The sequence below is a fragment of the Erpetoichthys calabaricus genome, chromosome 4 (assembly GCF_900747795.2).
Source record: "Erpetoichthys calabaricus chromosome 4, fErpCal1.3, whole genome shotgun sequence".
NCBI classification, from domain to species: Eukaryota; Metazoa; Chordata; class Cladistia; order Polypteriformes; family Polypteridae; genus Erpetoichthys; species Erpetoichthys calabaricus.
Genome location: NC_041397.2, coordinates 252559738 through 252576657, shown reverse-complemented (window position 1 = coordinate 252576657; position 16920 = coordinate 252559738). Strand labels below are relative to the sequence as shown.

Sequence of the window (16920 nt, the reverse complement as noted above, 5' to 3'; positions counted from 1 at the left end):
TATGGTAGTAAATATATTTGATCAATTGGAATTGTCTGTTAAAAATTCAAAAACAATTGGCACTACTAAGCATTCAGTAGTTTAAAGGTGCCATACTTATTCTAAAGTTTTACTTTCATTTGATTTCAAGTTTGATGGGTACACCTCTGTGTCCATGGCACCCACACTGGCAAAAATTATCATATTTCAAAGGCTTTGTGTGTGAGCTTTGTTAAGATGTGGGACAATAACATTGATCTTTCTGTCTAGGGAGGGGGTCTGCAATGTCGGTCCCGGAGGTCGGTCATGGCTGCTCGTTTGCTCCAATCCATTTCCTTAATGAGAAGTCAATTATTGCTGTTGAAGCACTTATTGCTCAAGCAACATTTTTATGCTTTATTTTAGATGTCGTGCTACTTGTCTCCGATTACACCTGTGTGTGTTCATTCTGGAGAATTTTTTGGTTTAATAAAATACAAAGTGAAGGACTGAGAGTTATTAATCATTTGGATGATGTTCTTTGAAAGAATGAAAACACTAACAAGCCATAAAATTAAATAAGATCTGTTATTGGCAAAGATTGTTTTTTAAATAAGTAATTGGGTTGGGGAAAAAAAGCACACAGCCACCACGGCCTTCCAGGATCAACTTTGCAGAAGACTGGTTTGGGGCAACCCATTCCTCCTGGGCTATAGAAATGTTTTATTGAGTCAGCAAGTTGAAAGTTACTCGTACTTTCTGTGGGAAAGGCTAGTGAGCATGTGGCCATGTTTATGCCCCAGACGTAAAAATAAGCTGTGCCAGGCTATGACAAAAATGCTATATTACGGTCTCATGTTTAACATGAATTATAAACCATAACCCAAATGTGAGCTTTGCCAGATATGCTAATACATCTGTGTAAGAGAACACCAGATTAAAACATAGTAGGATATAAGCTGATAGGAGCAGGTAGATGGACAGAGGAACCTGTTTCTGGTTTATGGCTTGTTTTTGAATATATAAAAAATGTTATCAAAACTATCAAATAAGACAACAGAATACTAAGAGGAGCACGTGATAACGAATGTAATCAGTAGGCCCAACCCCTCTTCAGAATCTTTATACCTACACACAACACGATTTTACATTATAAAGCTCATAAGGAAATAAGGAATTCACCCTCCCACACACACATCCACACCAAGATGGTTGAACACTTCAGTCCACATTAGAGTCTACAACAAACGTTTGTTTCCCTAGCCCTAAAAGAGTAGCCTAAAGCTATTTCATTAACAGACTAGTGCCCTTGGTACCCTCAGTTATTAACCTCTAGCCAGCTATGGATTCAGCCCTCAGATACAAACCCAAGGCTTGATACTCCCTGCTAAATACTAACGTCTAACCAAATTAGTCTGGGCAATCGATCTAACTAAAACATACTTGAGCAGGCCAGAGAAGAGCTCACTCTTAATTTCATTATGTTTTGAGTTACAGTACATATTTGTATAACTCAGTCAACAAATGCGTACTTGTAAACTGAAAGACAGAGAATGCGTCTTTCCAGAATGCCCATGATAATAACATCTTAATATGGCATATTAAAACAAGGGACAGTCTTACTGAGCTAACCAATATTGATGGTTGTTTTTGAACTCAATCCCTTTTGTTCGATACTAAGATTATGGGGAAATTAGGCTTTCTTTTGACACAAATACAAATACTTGCACATTATAAATAAACAGTGAGAGAAAAAGAAAAAATCAGAAGGAGTACTGTATGTAAGACAGTGTCTGGAATGCTGGTGTAGCGGCCGTCCCTACGAGAACTGTGTTCTGTGGCGTATCCAGTTCAGGCCTTGTCGAGTGTACTGAACCAGGTGTGAAATGCTGCTGTGCAATGTCACAGGTCCCATCAGAGCATTAAGGTAATTGAAAAAGTCTGAAAGGAAAAGAGAACACAGAAAAGGAAGAAAATTAGTATTTGCTACTCAGATTTCCTCTTAAATAACCAATATAACCTTCACAGATCTAAATAAGCTATAGATAACACTTGATGTTTTAAAATCTATAAATGAATCTATAGGTATTGTGATTTTTCAGTAACAATCACAAGACAGCACTTAGATTTATGGACTTAAGGTGAAGAGTTGAAGTAAAAGAGTACAAACAGTGAAGTGGAAGACACAGGAACTCACACGCTCAGCACAGACCTCAGGTACAGAGAGAAAAACAGGAAGTGGGAGGTATAGAATGCCTGGACTGGTGAGAAAGGAGCGTTTCTAGCCCTGACTTATTAAAAATATCTTCAAGACTCAAAATTCGTGACTGAGACCATGAGGAGGAGGATATTAGGTGGCCACCAATACTAAGAGCAAGTTATGAGGAGCAGGCCCATGAGTTTCTCAAGAAATCTCCATGTCTGAAGGGTATAAGAGATGACAGGGCCAACTACAGGTGAGGGGAGTGTTAATTAATTAGAAAGAAAAAGGGCCCCTAGAGTTCAGAATGCAGGATCAGTCAGATGCCATTTAACTACACCTTGGAGGGCCCGCTCTACTATTTAAGCAAACTAGATGCTCTCTTAGGGCAACAATATTTGGGAGGCAGGACTTTTTAAAATAATACAGACCTACAAACACTCAGAGCTACACAATGTAACAATAACATGAACAACAATGATAATGATAATAATAATAATCCTCAAATTGTAACATAGAAGACATAGACATGGCAAAATAGATTTAAACAATCAAAATGGCAACAGGACTTCTGATCTTAGATGCATTGCCAAAGGCTGATTTAACTCAGACTATAACGATCTCCCAAATAGGCTTACATTAAAACTTGCGTTAAAACTTGGCAAATATTCTCTGTTGTTCACTGCCATCTATGAGTTTCGCTCTTGGCAAGCTAAAGCTGCTATCCATAGTTCATCTCTCAATGGAAAAACTCTCTGAGGTCATACATTGACTGGATTGCTATACTGCATTATTTGCATACATCAGGATACAATAAAGAGGAATTATGGTTAAAGATTCTTATTTAAAGATAATCATTATGATTCAATTTCATTGAATTTGGTAATTATATTATGTTTGTCAATTTATTTTATTAATTTAAAATGACATGTGCATGTTACGGAGCTGTCTTGGGAAGATTATAACTAGACTATCACTGTTATTGTAAGGTACATGTTTAACTGGAGGTTTAAATAGAGGCCTGTACAACTCACTTTTTTATTTTAGAAAAAGATTAAATGCAATAAATAAAATAAAAATATCTATTATATAAAAAAATCTTGGGATGACTTTTTTCAGAGAGACGAGATGAGACGTTTTCAGAGAGATAATTTCACGTCCCGCTAAACAAGACTTTGTGCCAAGAGATAAATTGAAAACCTAACAGGTCCAAGCGAGGGAGGAAATAAAAGACAAATAGTAGAAGAAGAAAAGACAAAGAGTAGAAGACAAAGAAGAATGTCATAAAGAGGTTCAAAAACGTTGCCGTGATACACATGCAAAGCAGATTAGAGATTATGAAAGTACTAAAATTCGAAAGTCTCAAAAAACTGATAGTAAAGATCGCATTAGCGCTAACAAATGGGAATTATTACTCGGTGAAATAACAGAAACTTTAAGTCAGAGATTTGTAGATCATCTAATTCATATTGGCATCAGGGAAAAGTAGTGTTTCTTCCCAATGAAGAGGCTTATTTGCGAGAATTAAAAGATTTGTTGTTTGGTGAAAGTGAAATCCACACACAAGAGTGTCAGAGACACGAAATGGCTGGCACATAGTGCAGACTGGGGTGTTGGCGAGCAAAGCGAGCAGGGGGCAAAGCCACCTAGTAGATAAATAAAGCCATCTAGTACCGCTCAGTTTCTACTTGTTTTCTAAGCTTATTTTTAAAAAATGGTCTTATAAACAGATGTTGCTGTATCAATCAACTGTATGCTTGACATCTTAAATTGTGAATTCACTGTTTTGCACCCAAACCCTCCATATTTCAACACCTCTGTGGTGTTTCTCCGGTTTCAATGTACATGTCTGTCAGTGATGATTCCACTCAAATCAAAGTGGGAGGCTGGGTACCATTTATAAATTCACTTCTGGTACCTTCAGAAATGTGCAATAGTTTTTAGAAAATAACATAACAGGCCTGTTTAAGTTCAGAATGAAGAAATACAGTATTTCTCTAATTAATAAATTATTGAAAACAGTAAACAGAAAAGGGCTTGGTAGGGCTCAAAATGAATGAGTGTTCAAAATATTAATTTATTTTCTGTGCAATTATGTACTGACCACACATGTTTAAAATATTCTATACTTTAGGTTTGTTATTATGTGAAGTATTTATTTATGTGTTTATTAAAAGACCAAGCAATTGTCCTGTATACTGTAGGTAGTCATATCATATTATTTTATAACTTGCTTTATCCAGACTTGGTTTGCAGGGTCATGGGGTGCTAGAGCCTAACACAGACAGCATAGAGTGCAAGACAGGAACACACCCTGGACAGGCACCACATCATAACAAGGTAAACATATTTACACACACACCAAGTGTACACTGGGGCCAATTTAGCACTGCCAATTCATTTAATCTATTAGGAATGTAGACTGTGGGAGGAAACCCACATAGACACGGGGAGAACTCCATGCAGGGAGGACCTTCAATGCGAACCCTAGTCTCCTTAATGCAAGGCAGCAGTGATACCATTGCACCACCAGGCCACCCTGCTATAAGTAGTACACAGAAAAATAAAATAAACACTAAAATAAAGATTATTGGCTGCCCAGTTACCGTTTCTTATATAACTGAAACATGTTGTTCCTAGTTTTTCCTTAAAATAATGACATTTAAAATTGTAAGGATAACAAACTACATTTAATTATACCATCCCTTCGTATATTTTTAAACTTGCTTTTTTGCACTACTGGGTAGCCAAAAAAATATGTACAGACTTCATAGTAAGATTTGGGCCCATGAATCTGCATATCAAATTCAGACACTAAGATCTGTATACTTATGAATTATTCTTCATTATACCTTTATATCTTTTCTGAAACAGTTTGTCTTGTGACTTAATATAACCACTGTATTCATTATTCTTGACAATTCTATCACTAAAGTAAGCAGAAAACTTTAGACTCATATACAGAGAATCAATGCAATAAAGATAAAGGCTTTTATGACAAAAGAAAAAAATGTAAGTGTGATGTTGAGCTAAGGCTGCTGCAGAAATATACTGAAATCATCTACTGGAGGATCTTTGCATTCAAAAGCACAAGATGAAAGCACAAAAGTAGAAATAACTTTATATAAAGATCTGACAGCAGTGCAATCGCAAGTACAGTAACACTGCTGACTTTAATGATAAACTGGCAATAGGATGAAGGCACTCTACCTTTGTTTTCTTTGGATAAGTTGTCTGCCACCTCCCAGTACTCATAGCTGTACAGTATGCTGTTGGTGATGTTAACATGGTTGGCAGCCATTTGATGAATGCGCTGGGGAATGGTGACGAGTGAATTAGGAGATGGAGGGATAGCACTATTGCTGCAACAGCTGCCTTGTGAACCAACCGAGCTGATGGGTGATGTCGTGGGGGACATTGGAGACGGAGTTCCTGTGCTTCTGCTGCATTCAAGACAAAGCAAAACGAACAAAATCATTTCCATTTAAGACATATACAATGCAGAATATGAATTTGTAAATTGAGTAAATCACACTGAGAAATACTGTAACCCAAACTCATTTTGATGGTCTTTTGAGTACCCATCCATAAACACTAAACACTAGAATGATTCAGAATTACAGGAAATCACATGAATATTTAAAAGCCTCATTCTAATGAAGCTACATGGTTGCTGTTTTTAATATATGTAGCATATTGGCATTCCTGGTACATTCCATTTATATGATTTTATTCAGTTGTGACCCTATCAGATAACACACTGAGGGTCCGCTGTGTCACAGGGTGGTGGATTGGCTGCTGCAGTGAGTTTCTTATTTTTTTTTCTAAGAATCTACAAATTTTTTATTTTTTGGATTATTAAAATAGGAACCATTAAACCCAAAACAGTATAGTCGACCTTTCATTCTGTAAACTCCTATCCCAACGTCTGATTAGTGATTAGGGTAGTTTATTATCACAATTCCATTTCTGGGGTTTACTTTTGCTTCAATCTGTTTTTACAAAGTTCTGTTTTATTCCTGTCTTATTTTTCCTCGTTTACGTGACGTGTTCAGATGCGTCATGTGACTGCCGTCATCAGATTAGTGAAGCTGAGGAAGGAATATCTTAACTCTTTCAGGGCTGATGTCGACTTTTGTCAAAGGGAGGAGTTGACGATGGTAATTATCTGTAAACTGTGACAAAACCAACCGTTATGTTGGACTCTCGTTGCTAGAAGGAAAGTTAGATTCATTGGTTTGACTGAGATTCCCTGCGCTCATGTGAATAGCAAGGCGCACAAAACGGCAAAAATGGCACTGACATCTGGTGAGAGATCAAAGCGAATGCGAAAAGCAAAATACTCCGTGGACGATGTCTTGCCTATTATCTCTGAACTGGACTATGACTTGTCGGATTCAGATTTTGATACAAGTGATCAAAAATGAATGTGAGGTTCCAGCTTCAGCTGATCGGTCCCCAGCTAGTCATGGTACTGACAATGTTCGCCAGGGAGGACTGACACTTAACAATGACAAAAGGTAGAATCCAGATTGTAAAGTACTGCAACCGTGACCGCCGCCGCTGCTGTTCCAGCTATGTGATGACCTGCTGCTCATTCTTGGCAAACTGGCAGCTACAGCATGCAGCAACAGACGTTTTATGTTGCTTTCTGTGTGAAAGCATCATTTTTTGGAAAAAATATTCAGCCCTCAAAGAGTTAAATCAGTTTGCGTCATCCATTGGTGGATATACAACGTACTGAAGTCTCTAGCATAGTGAGCTTTATTTCCAAGTAGGCCCTAGTGTCAGATTTTGACTTTTGTTTCTTTTTGTTACTCTCTTTCAATTCAATGCCCTCTTGTTTTTGGTTGCCTTTCTTTTGCTCTCTTTGACTCTCTGTCTATGACTGACTATGATTAAGTCTGTCTTTCTCATCTCCTAGTCCTTTTCTATCACACATCAGTTCTCAGATACTTCTGTTTCTCTTAACAACACCCAACTCTCTTTAAACCAGACACCTGACTCTGTTGTCATTTCAACTCCATTAAGGGGGATTCTGGGACAGTTCGCTGACCAGCAAAAAGATGGACCATTAATATGCTGTATAATAAATGATAAAAGGGTTTGAAATAAGGCAAAGGCAGCCATGATAATAAAATATATATCTAGCATCATTTCTTTACCACTGCTAAGAATCTTTGGGTAGAAATTCTTATATAGTGAGGGTAATTCAACAGCATATAGGGGGCTATCAAAATGAGAAACCTAAAAGTAATAAAAATTAAACCTAACAAAGCATAGATGACAGTGAATGCAAGCAATTCAATTAATTATGCCAGACAATTGGCACATATGTATTACATGAAACATTTCTATGTGTCGTTCCAAGCGTTTGGTCACTAAATTGTGCTAAATATTCATTCACTGAGTTTGAAAAAAATGTTGAGTAGCCAGACAACATGCATTTTGCAAGCATCTCATTAAATCGGCACATGAAACACTGCTGATGTTACGACAGGAACAAGGGGACTAAGTCCTGTTCTTGGCTGAAGAGTTGTGCTAACCATGAAACAGTTGCCATCGCCATCTGAAAACCATGGTACTGCTACATCTAGCTTACATTCTGGACAGTTTGCCCTGCGAGTCTTTTTTGTTTCCTCTCTTCAGAGTTGTCATTTTAAGAGCGCTGAAGATGTCAATGGAGGCTGAACTTGCATTTCCACAAAGTGTTTTCTAGGGCTTCTTTCCAGAGGAGGAGAGACTTTTTTGGAGGGCAGTGATCCTGGTCTTAGAACATATTGACTATATTTCATATTTTACTTGAAAGCAAACTGATAAAGACAGAAAACAACCAGTAATATTCCTTTTCAATTAGCCTTTCTCTCCTAAAGACATGAAAACTAAGACTAACAATAATGAGGCACACTAGGGAAAGACTTTTCTAAATAGTAACATCACAGAATAAAGGCAGCAAGCACATCACCTTTTAATACAACTGTAAATTTAACTGCCACTTTTCCCCAGACTCCTATGAGAGTGTAGAGTGTGGCCGGGGCTCTTGCCCGGCTGGGACACCTCCACGCAGGGACGACTGGGGGAGCAAGTGTGGCCAGAGCATTATCTCCCCCGGGACACTAGATGGCAAACCCCCTGGGTTGTAGCAGTGCCTCAGACTCCCGCAGGGCTTCATGGGAGTTGGAGTGTAGTGCAGCCCTGTTGGGATCCGCAGGCGCCGCCAGGGGGTGCTGCAGCAGGAGCTGCTGAGCCGTTATGGGCAGTTCTTCCGCCACACCTGGAAGTGCTGCTGGAAATGAGTAATCAAGCACTTGGAGCACTTCCAGGTGCATTATAAAAGCAGCCAGCAGCCACTACTCAGGGAGCCAGAGTCGGGAGGAGGAGCGACAAAGCTTGACCCAAGGAGTGAAGGAGGAGAAGGAAAGAGTGAAGAAAGAGACTTATGGTATTGTGCTTGTGCTTGGACTGTGTCATACTTGTGGAGAATGGGGAAGGAGTTTCCCACAAGGGGAAAAGAAAAAATAAACCTAGTGTGCATTGAACTTGTGTCCCACGCGTGTCTGTGTCAGGTTCAGCTGGCGGTGCCAGCCTGGTAGACCACAGAGAGTAATTCTGATCTTACATTGCACACTAGACAGAGTGACACATTAAATGTTGATGGTGGTGGCATCAAGCACTGATTCACTCCTTTCTATCTTTATCGGTATTGCTAGTTACGAACACTTATCTCTGTCTCTCTGCATTTTTTTTGCTTTGTGTTATCTAAGAGTCCCAGGTCCTGCTTCCACGTCTCTTAGTTCTTCAGACAAGCAATGGCAAAGCCCAAAATGCAATTAATACCAATGCATAATTAAAGGAGAGGAACGTTCTGCAAGTTTTATTGTCTGAACTGTTGTTTTACAGAAATGTTTGCATATGGTGTTTATTCGGAGAAGGCTTATGATTGAATGAAATGTCAGGAGGTCTGGAGGTAAATGAAAGAGAAAGGAGTACCAGAGAAGTATTTGAGGATTGTGTAGAGTATGTCTGAGGGAGTGAGGATTCGGGTTAAAAGCAGTGTTGGGACAACAGAAAAGATCCCAGTTAAAGTAGGTCTGTATCAGGGGTCTTCTTTAAGTTTTCACCCTTTTGATCTGGTTATGGATGTATTGGGTCATTGGATAAAAACCAGTCCCCCTGGTGCATGCATTTTGCTAATGACAGTGTGTTTTGAAGCACCAGAAAAGAGGAAGTGGAGTGGAAGTTGGAAAAATGGAGAAGGGCTTTGGAAGATAAAGGACTGATGATAAATAGGAAAAGGACAGAATACCATATATGAGGGTTAATGATGATCAGGATTCAGAAGTTAGCCTGCAGGATGAGCTATTGAAAAGAGTGGATACATTTAAATATCTAGGATCAGTGGTAGCCTAAGATGGAAAACTAGATGCAGAGATAACCCATAGAGTCCAGTGTGAATAGAACAATTGGATGAAGGTATCAGGAGTATTGTGTGATTGAAGAATTAAAGTTAAGGTTAAAGGTAAGCTGAGCTGAGACATGGGCAGTAAAGGTAGTGTGGGAGAAGCAGTTAGATGTGGCAGAAATAACAATGTTGAGATGGATGTGTGGAGGACAGAAAAAAAAATGAGACCATCAGAGGTACAGCAAAAGTACAGGAAAGTAGATTGGCGTGGTATGGACATGTAATGAGGAGAGACAATGAACATATGGACAGAAGAGTGATGGAAATGGAAGTACAGGGAAAGAGAAAGCACGGGAGGCCAAAGCAGAGGAGAATGGATGGATTGAGTAAAAGAAGATTAAAATAAAAATAAAGAACTTAGCAAATACAACTAGATATCCTAGGAGTATCGGCAAACAAATCTATAATTAATTACAAGCAATAATAAGAAAAATACAAAACTTTATCTGCAACTTCATACTCAAAATGAACACCAATTCATCTTATTTGCAGATTTTAGCAAATGTGAACAAATACGCTATCTTTACTTTATAGCAAACTCTATCATAAGGCACTTTACAAGTAGGGATACTCTATAAAATTAATTATAATTACTGTTTTACAGTTGGAGTTGATGCAGATTAAGTGAGTTCTTAGGGTCACACAATGACTTATAAATGGGGACTGACCATCAACCTTGAAATTTAAGGTCCAGGTCATTATCAGTGCACCATACCTCCTGCTCTAACCAGCAACATCATTCCATTTGAACCTGGTGACTTAAAGTTTTGTACTAGACGAAACCAACTTGAGTGACAATTAAACACATATCAACTTAAATATCTGAGTGAAGGGTGTGATCACATTAATGAATGTAGAATAGGAACAACAATATTTTCACTTACTTTCCACAGACACTCCATGAACATGGGATTTGAACTGCTTTTGAAGAATTCTGTGTGGAGAAATACAAAAAGGAGCCAGTCAGTTGCATCAGTTATTCAGCACTGGTAAAAGACAGTACCAGAAAATGAAATATGCCTAACGCACAGGAAATTTGCTTGAATTTTATTTTATATTTCAAATGTGTTAAAGACATGTATTATGGTCATTTATGTTTTTTTTTTTGTTGTCAGGATTTTGTTTGAGATTTAACTTTAGTTTTGACATAGTTATATTCTCATCCTGTTTTATTGTTCGTTGTTTACCCAACGTGTTTTGGATACATCACATGACCACAATTGTCACAGTTTGGGCCCATTTATACTTCACGCTCAGAACGTGTACACGCACACATCATGGCTGTCACGCATTTCCAACAGTCATTGTACGAGTCCTCTGAGCACATCCTCAGATATTAATGCGACGCAAGCGCGAATTGCAGTACCAGCAAAAAGTCGGGAGGCACAGTGTGATAAAAGTTTGAATGTGATGTCAGACTCTCTGTTTACTGTCTACAAATGCATTCATGGTGCTTTGATATTCAAGCGTTGCATATTCCAAAACGTAATGACACGATACATTTTAAAAGTATCACATAGCATCTTCTGTTCTGTCTTTTTTTTTTTTTTTTTTTGCACCTGCACAACAACATCAGAATGAACGGCAATGTATTTGAGCCATAGAGAAAAAAAAATTAAGGACATCGTGAAAAGATCTGTTTTGTGATTAAAGTGGAAACTTCAGCTTTAATCTCGAAATTTCCACTTTAACCTCATAGTTTACTTTATCATTAAAGTAGACCATCGTAAACGTCATCTTAAAACTGACCCAGTTGTTAATTGCTACGTGTTTTGGGGCTTCCTTCTGAACTGAAAGCAGCAATCGCTACACACAGAACACATTACGTTTATGATATTCCAGCTCTCTGCACAGAATCCTTAGATTTATACTTGATATCATTATCATAATGAAATGCATTAAAGTATGTATGCTATATTTTACAGATAAGTTGTTAACTTCATTTAAATAATAAATACTGATAATAATTACACATGTTGTGGTGGCATGGTGGCAGAACTGTAGCGCTGCTGCCTTGCAGTAGGGAGTCATGTCACTAGTGTTCCCTGCCTGGAGTTTGTATGTTTTCCTGTTGGGTTTCCACAGTGTGCTCCATTTTCCTTTCAAAGACATGATGCTAGTGTATGTGTATACTTGTGTTCACCTTGCGATGAGCTGATGCCCCATTCAGGGATTTTGTTTCTTTCTCATGCTTGATGCTTTCTGGAATGGGCGCATCCCCGGATTGATGGATTTAATCATTAAACATCCTTGTCAGATATATTGTGGTAAGGTGTCCTTGGAATTTAATGGATGTTTCAGGCAATTCACAACACAGCGAAGCTGAACGTTTTCTCACCGTGATGGTATCTCACACTGCCACCTGTTGGAATCTTCCAGATTTATGTAAAGTATGCGTGCAAGTATAAACAGTAAAACATTTGCATAGCAGTAGTGTCCGCTGGAGCATGCGTTGCGTTGCGTGAAGTATAAACCTGGCGTAATGAATCAAGAAAGTGACATCAAAAATATGGTGGCAAACCCAGTATGTGCTATCATACATATCCAGTATGTGGATAAACAATGCTTTGAAAATCTGTTGTAGTTAGCTATACTTCTAAGTAGGCTCTAGAGTTAGGTTTTGATTTTTGACTTCAACTCTCAATTCTCACTTTGCCCTTTATGTTTCTAGTTGCTTGTTTTTTTTTCCCTGGTCTTTATTCTGTCTTGCAATAATGCTTCATGTTTCTGCTTCATGCTCTGCCTACCTTTCCATTCACACCATTGATCTACCTTGAACTGCTCACCTGAAGTCAGAAGACACAATAGTCGACTCTCTAGTTTCACAGAGCTTATGAACCGTCTACAGCCAAAAAATAATCTAAAAAGACCCCCATTAAACATATAAATGTGTGCGGAGAGCACGCTACATGTTTGAAAATAAATGTAATCTGTTACTAAGGAAAAACTTTTCTGTAAAATCAGATTATTGCCATTCGAAGGCATCAATGGACTAGTGTTGGATGTAATGTTGAATGAATTGGTAGCGATCATTTTGAAAATAGAAATTAGAAAACATGCATTCAAAGTAAACAATGTGTCATACTCCATCAAAAGAAGGTGAAAGGACTGCCATTAAGAGAGCTGTTAACGAAGAGCCACAGGAGATGTAGAGTTCGGTACTCAAAAAACACAAATCAGTAAATATGCCAAAGGACATTAATGCCACTCCAGCAGAACTGTGCATGAGGCTGCAAAGCATCCACCTTCTGCCAGCACATCTAAATGAATAACTAAAGTAAGTTAACATTACTATCTGATTGGAAGTGCAAATGTGCTACGCTAGAAAATGCTACAGCATTTTAACATGTAAAATACGCATAGACCACAATGCTTATCTAAACTCTGTTTGTTGTTGTTATGCTATTATAGTAATGCAGTAGTCAAAATGACAGAAAGATATCATAGCAGAGAAAGGAGCTTCTCAAATGTGTCAGGCCAAATACTTTCTGAGGTCTATGTGCTTCCCACGCTTATTACAATATACAAATTAATCATTAAGCTTCAGCCATCTTGTGCTACTGAGCTCTTGGTTGATAACTCTAATGTTACCTTTCTGTTTTCTGTTCAGTTTCTTTTTCTCTCTTCCTGTCTTATTTAGCTATTTTATGTATTTTCCTAATACACAAGGAACAATGAGACGCTGCAACCCTGAACATTTAATGTGTATGGACTGGAGGAAATTTGGGTGGGTTTATAGGAAGTAGCCGCAAAGCCTAATCAGCTGCAGATATCAACGCATTTCACTACAAATGTTTAATGAATTGTCCCCAGATGTGTGTTCTTGCATTTTTTCCCCAAATGTGATTCTTGTTGAATCGTGTCTCACCTGGTGAGACTGCACTTTCCTAAACTCCATGAGCCAATGCAAGGCAGGATCCTTAAGTAGACTCACCAGTGGCAGTTCCATAGAAAATTGGGGACAAGGTTGAAATAAATAACTGCTAGACTGGCGACAGTGTTTTTCTAGACATTCACATTTCTTAGACTGATATTCAATGTTTTCCTGACACACAATTGCAGAATTGCTTTGTTCTTGTCACCAGAAGGGAATAGCACATCCTGAGACAATAATTTCTTATTCAATAACTCAGTCATATTTGTGAAATATTGCAATATCTTTCATTACACCTTTGCATTCAAATATATATTTTTGAACAATAATACATTTTTTGAATCAATTTTTGCATGTTGGGAATACGTTTCCATATGTACAGTCAAAATTAAAGAACCAAACTTCAATGATACAGAAAAACATACTGTAAACATTATCTCTACAACTTTATAAATAAGCTTAGTTAAGTATGCAACTAACTTCATCCTGCAGGAATATTTATTAAAACCACGCAACAATAAAAGGGAATGCAAAAAAAGAGAATATTCTTGCCCTGAGTGGTGTATTATATAGTTTGTTTTTAAATGTATTATGATAAAATGTCTTTGGAATAAGTTGATTTACAGTATTCTGCTTTTTCTGTAGTAAGTCAGTTATGTTATACTCTGTGGTGGCAGGGCTGTTCTTAGGCATAGGCAAAGTAGGCGACCACCTAGGGCCCCCACTGCCAAAGGGCCCCGCCCAGCCTTTTTTTTTTGGCCGTAACCAAATACAATTTACAGGTCCATATTTCAGAAGTACAAATTTTTGGTGGGAGAATTATCAGTATTGTTACCTGTGAGCAGAGGAAACAGTGATGACAGGCAGCATCGACGGTGACGGTGGATTCTGGGGAAGCAGGCAGGGCCCCAGTGGGAGGGCAGATCATGCTCCTTACCTGCCAGGGCGTCTGCACGTCAGATTGAACATAATGGCTTAGCATTAACATCAGTTGAGCACAAAGTCATCGACTCCCTCGATTATTCACACTTAATGTAACTTATTATTATTTATTATTAATCAAAGACATTGCAAAAATGAAAGTACGCAAGGTAATTTTACATTAAAGGTTTGATGTACATGCTATGTTAGCTTTAGTCAGTAGGTTCCTTTGACATGTTCCTCTCAAATCTGGTATATATAATATACAGCATAATCATAAAATGATAAGCTTTACCTCACTAATTGTTACACATTTATACGGATAAAATAATTATTATGCATTCATATGGATAAAATAATTATCATACATTCATACGGATAGAAACAGCAAGGGCCCAACAGGTATCTTTGCCTAGGGCCCCCAACAACCTAAGAACGGCCCTGGTGGCGGTGGTCTTAGTAAGGCCCTGGATGGCAATACATTTCAGAAGTTCAAGTGGTGTTCCTTCCATTACAGATGAAGGATTGCCACTGTGCTCCGGCTCTTTAAGGACAATTTTATGTCAGGGATTGCATGGACATCAGGAGACAATACAGGGAGTTGTAGCCTGGTGTTCTTGGTTACCAGACATGGTCATGGGTTGAGGTTTAGAAGGCCAAAGGAGTCAAAAGGAAAGTCAAACAAGGGTGAAGCTATCCAAGGAGAATGGAAATTAGGGTTTAGTGGTAGGAAGGGACTGTGCTTTAGTGTCTCTGAGGTGAGTAAATGTTACTGCCATCCCATCTGATAATAAGTGTTTGATAACCATTAGAAAGGGCCAAGTGGTCCAGTAGATGTATTGTGTTCACTTTTGTTTGAAACCTTGAGCTCCCCCTTATACTCTTGTCCTTATATTTACTTTTTATTTAATAAAACATGTTTGTTTAAACCATTTTGGGTCTCATTTCAAGTCATTCTGGGTCCAGGGACAGCTTAACAGAGTCTCTTCCATTCTATAACTGTTTATTTGCATTCCTACGCATTGCTGGTGATTTCTGTGTATTTATTATGAATTTACTTGCTTGACTGAAAATACAAGTAAGAATTATATTGTACTTGTGATATATAACAACTAAAGGCAATAAACCCAAGTACATATTTTTATCACAGTGGTTTATGGTCTTTTTAAAACTGTGATGCCTTTTTGTGGTGGAGTAATGCAACCTGCCAAGATAAGAACAGTTCAAGAGCTTCACAACAGGGTTCTTGGAAGACAGCAAGAGTGAGAGCGAGAAAAAGCAGTTCATCCTCGAGTGGCTAATATGATAATAATGATGGTGGTGGTGATGAAGATGATAATATAATAATACTTTACATCAGGTAAGCTGATGCAAGTAACAATTGTATCGTATGTGATAATAATCACCCTATAAACCTATAATTAAATCACTTTTTAACTTTTTACTAGGACTGGAGATTGTAGCATTAGGACTAAGAATGGTTGAACTGGATAATGAAACATGAAAATGCAGCATCACTCAATTATAAAGCCTGATTAGTAAGACAAGTGAACAACAAGCTGTTTATATTTTGTGATATTATGAAAATTGATCTTAGGTGTAAAACGTACTTTCAGATCTCACCTAAAATGAAAAGAAACAAGTGACAGAGTGTGTTCTAAAATATCTCAAGATAAAGAACTCCAGCCACCTGACAGTACAGTAAATAATCTCTGATGTCACACTGTATTTGGAACTAAAATGTAAGATCAAAGTGAAGTTAAATATATCGTCAAACTTCCAGAAATGTTTTTTAGGTCTACAGTATAAAAACTGTAGAACTATATGTTATACATGCTAATGACCAACATAAGCTGGTAAAACATAAGGTTCTAACAACGCCCAATGTCAACCTTCCTTTCTGAAGGTATCACACTGTCAAATGGAATGAAATTAAAACAATTAATGTTTAGAATAACACAAGAGGAGGCTGATGTGATCTGGATGCATTAGCCGTTAGATGATTACAACATACAATCTGCAAAGGGAATGGGCAGAAAGCTTCACTAATCAACAGAAATGCCATTTTTCATTTCAAAACACTGCTTGTTCCAGAAAGTTAATGCCAATCCTATCCTATCTGGCACCCCATAAAAGATCTAACCCTACAGTAGACGGGGAGCCAGTCAAACACAGGACACACTTTAACATACTCTCACGTGTGCAGGCCAATTCAGGGTTATCAAGTCACTTAACAGATATTTTTCAGGATGTGAGAAGTAAATCAAAGTAACAGCTGGAAAACCCAAAGAGGTTGAATAAATGGCCAGTATACTCAAAAGTAATGGATAGAATCAGAGTGGATGTAAAGTGAAAAAGGAAGAAAAATAACATGAAGATACCACACACATGCATACTGAAGCATGACTCATAAATGAGTTAAGTTCTGGGGAAAAAAAAAAAAAACAGAACAATGAACTGGTGCAATAAACTGGGAGCAGGGACTCAACCTGCTTAGGACTTGGT

The 16920-nt window shown here is 38.0% G+C and overlaps 1 protein-coding gene across 1 annotated transcript in view; it reads right to left on the bottom strand.

Moving 5' to 3' along the window:
* Positions 1–556: 556 nt before the first annotated feature.
* The window catches only part of aff3 (AF4/FMR2 family, member 3), a 71555-nt gene continuing 55191 nt past the window's right edge, over positions 557–16920 (bottom strand). The window contains exons 10-12 of the mRNA XM_051926201.1: positions 10505–10554; positions 5369–5601; positions 557–1899 (exon numbers count right to left, since the gene is read on the bottom strand). Of these exons, the coding sequence (XP_051782161.1) occupies positions 1778–1899; positions 5369–5601; positions 10505–10554 (405 nt within the window). The 3' untranslated portion in view covers positions 557–1777. The remainder of the gene's footprint in view (positions 1900–5368; positions 5602–10504; positions 10555–16920) is intronic.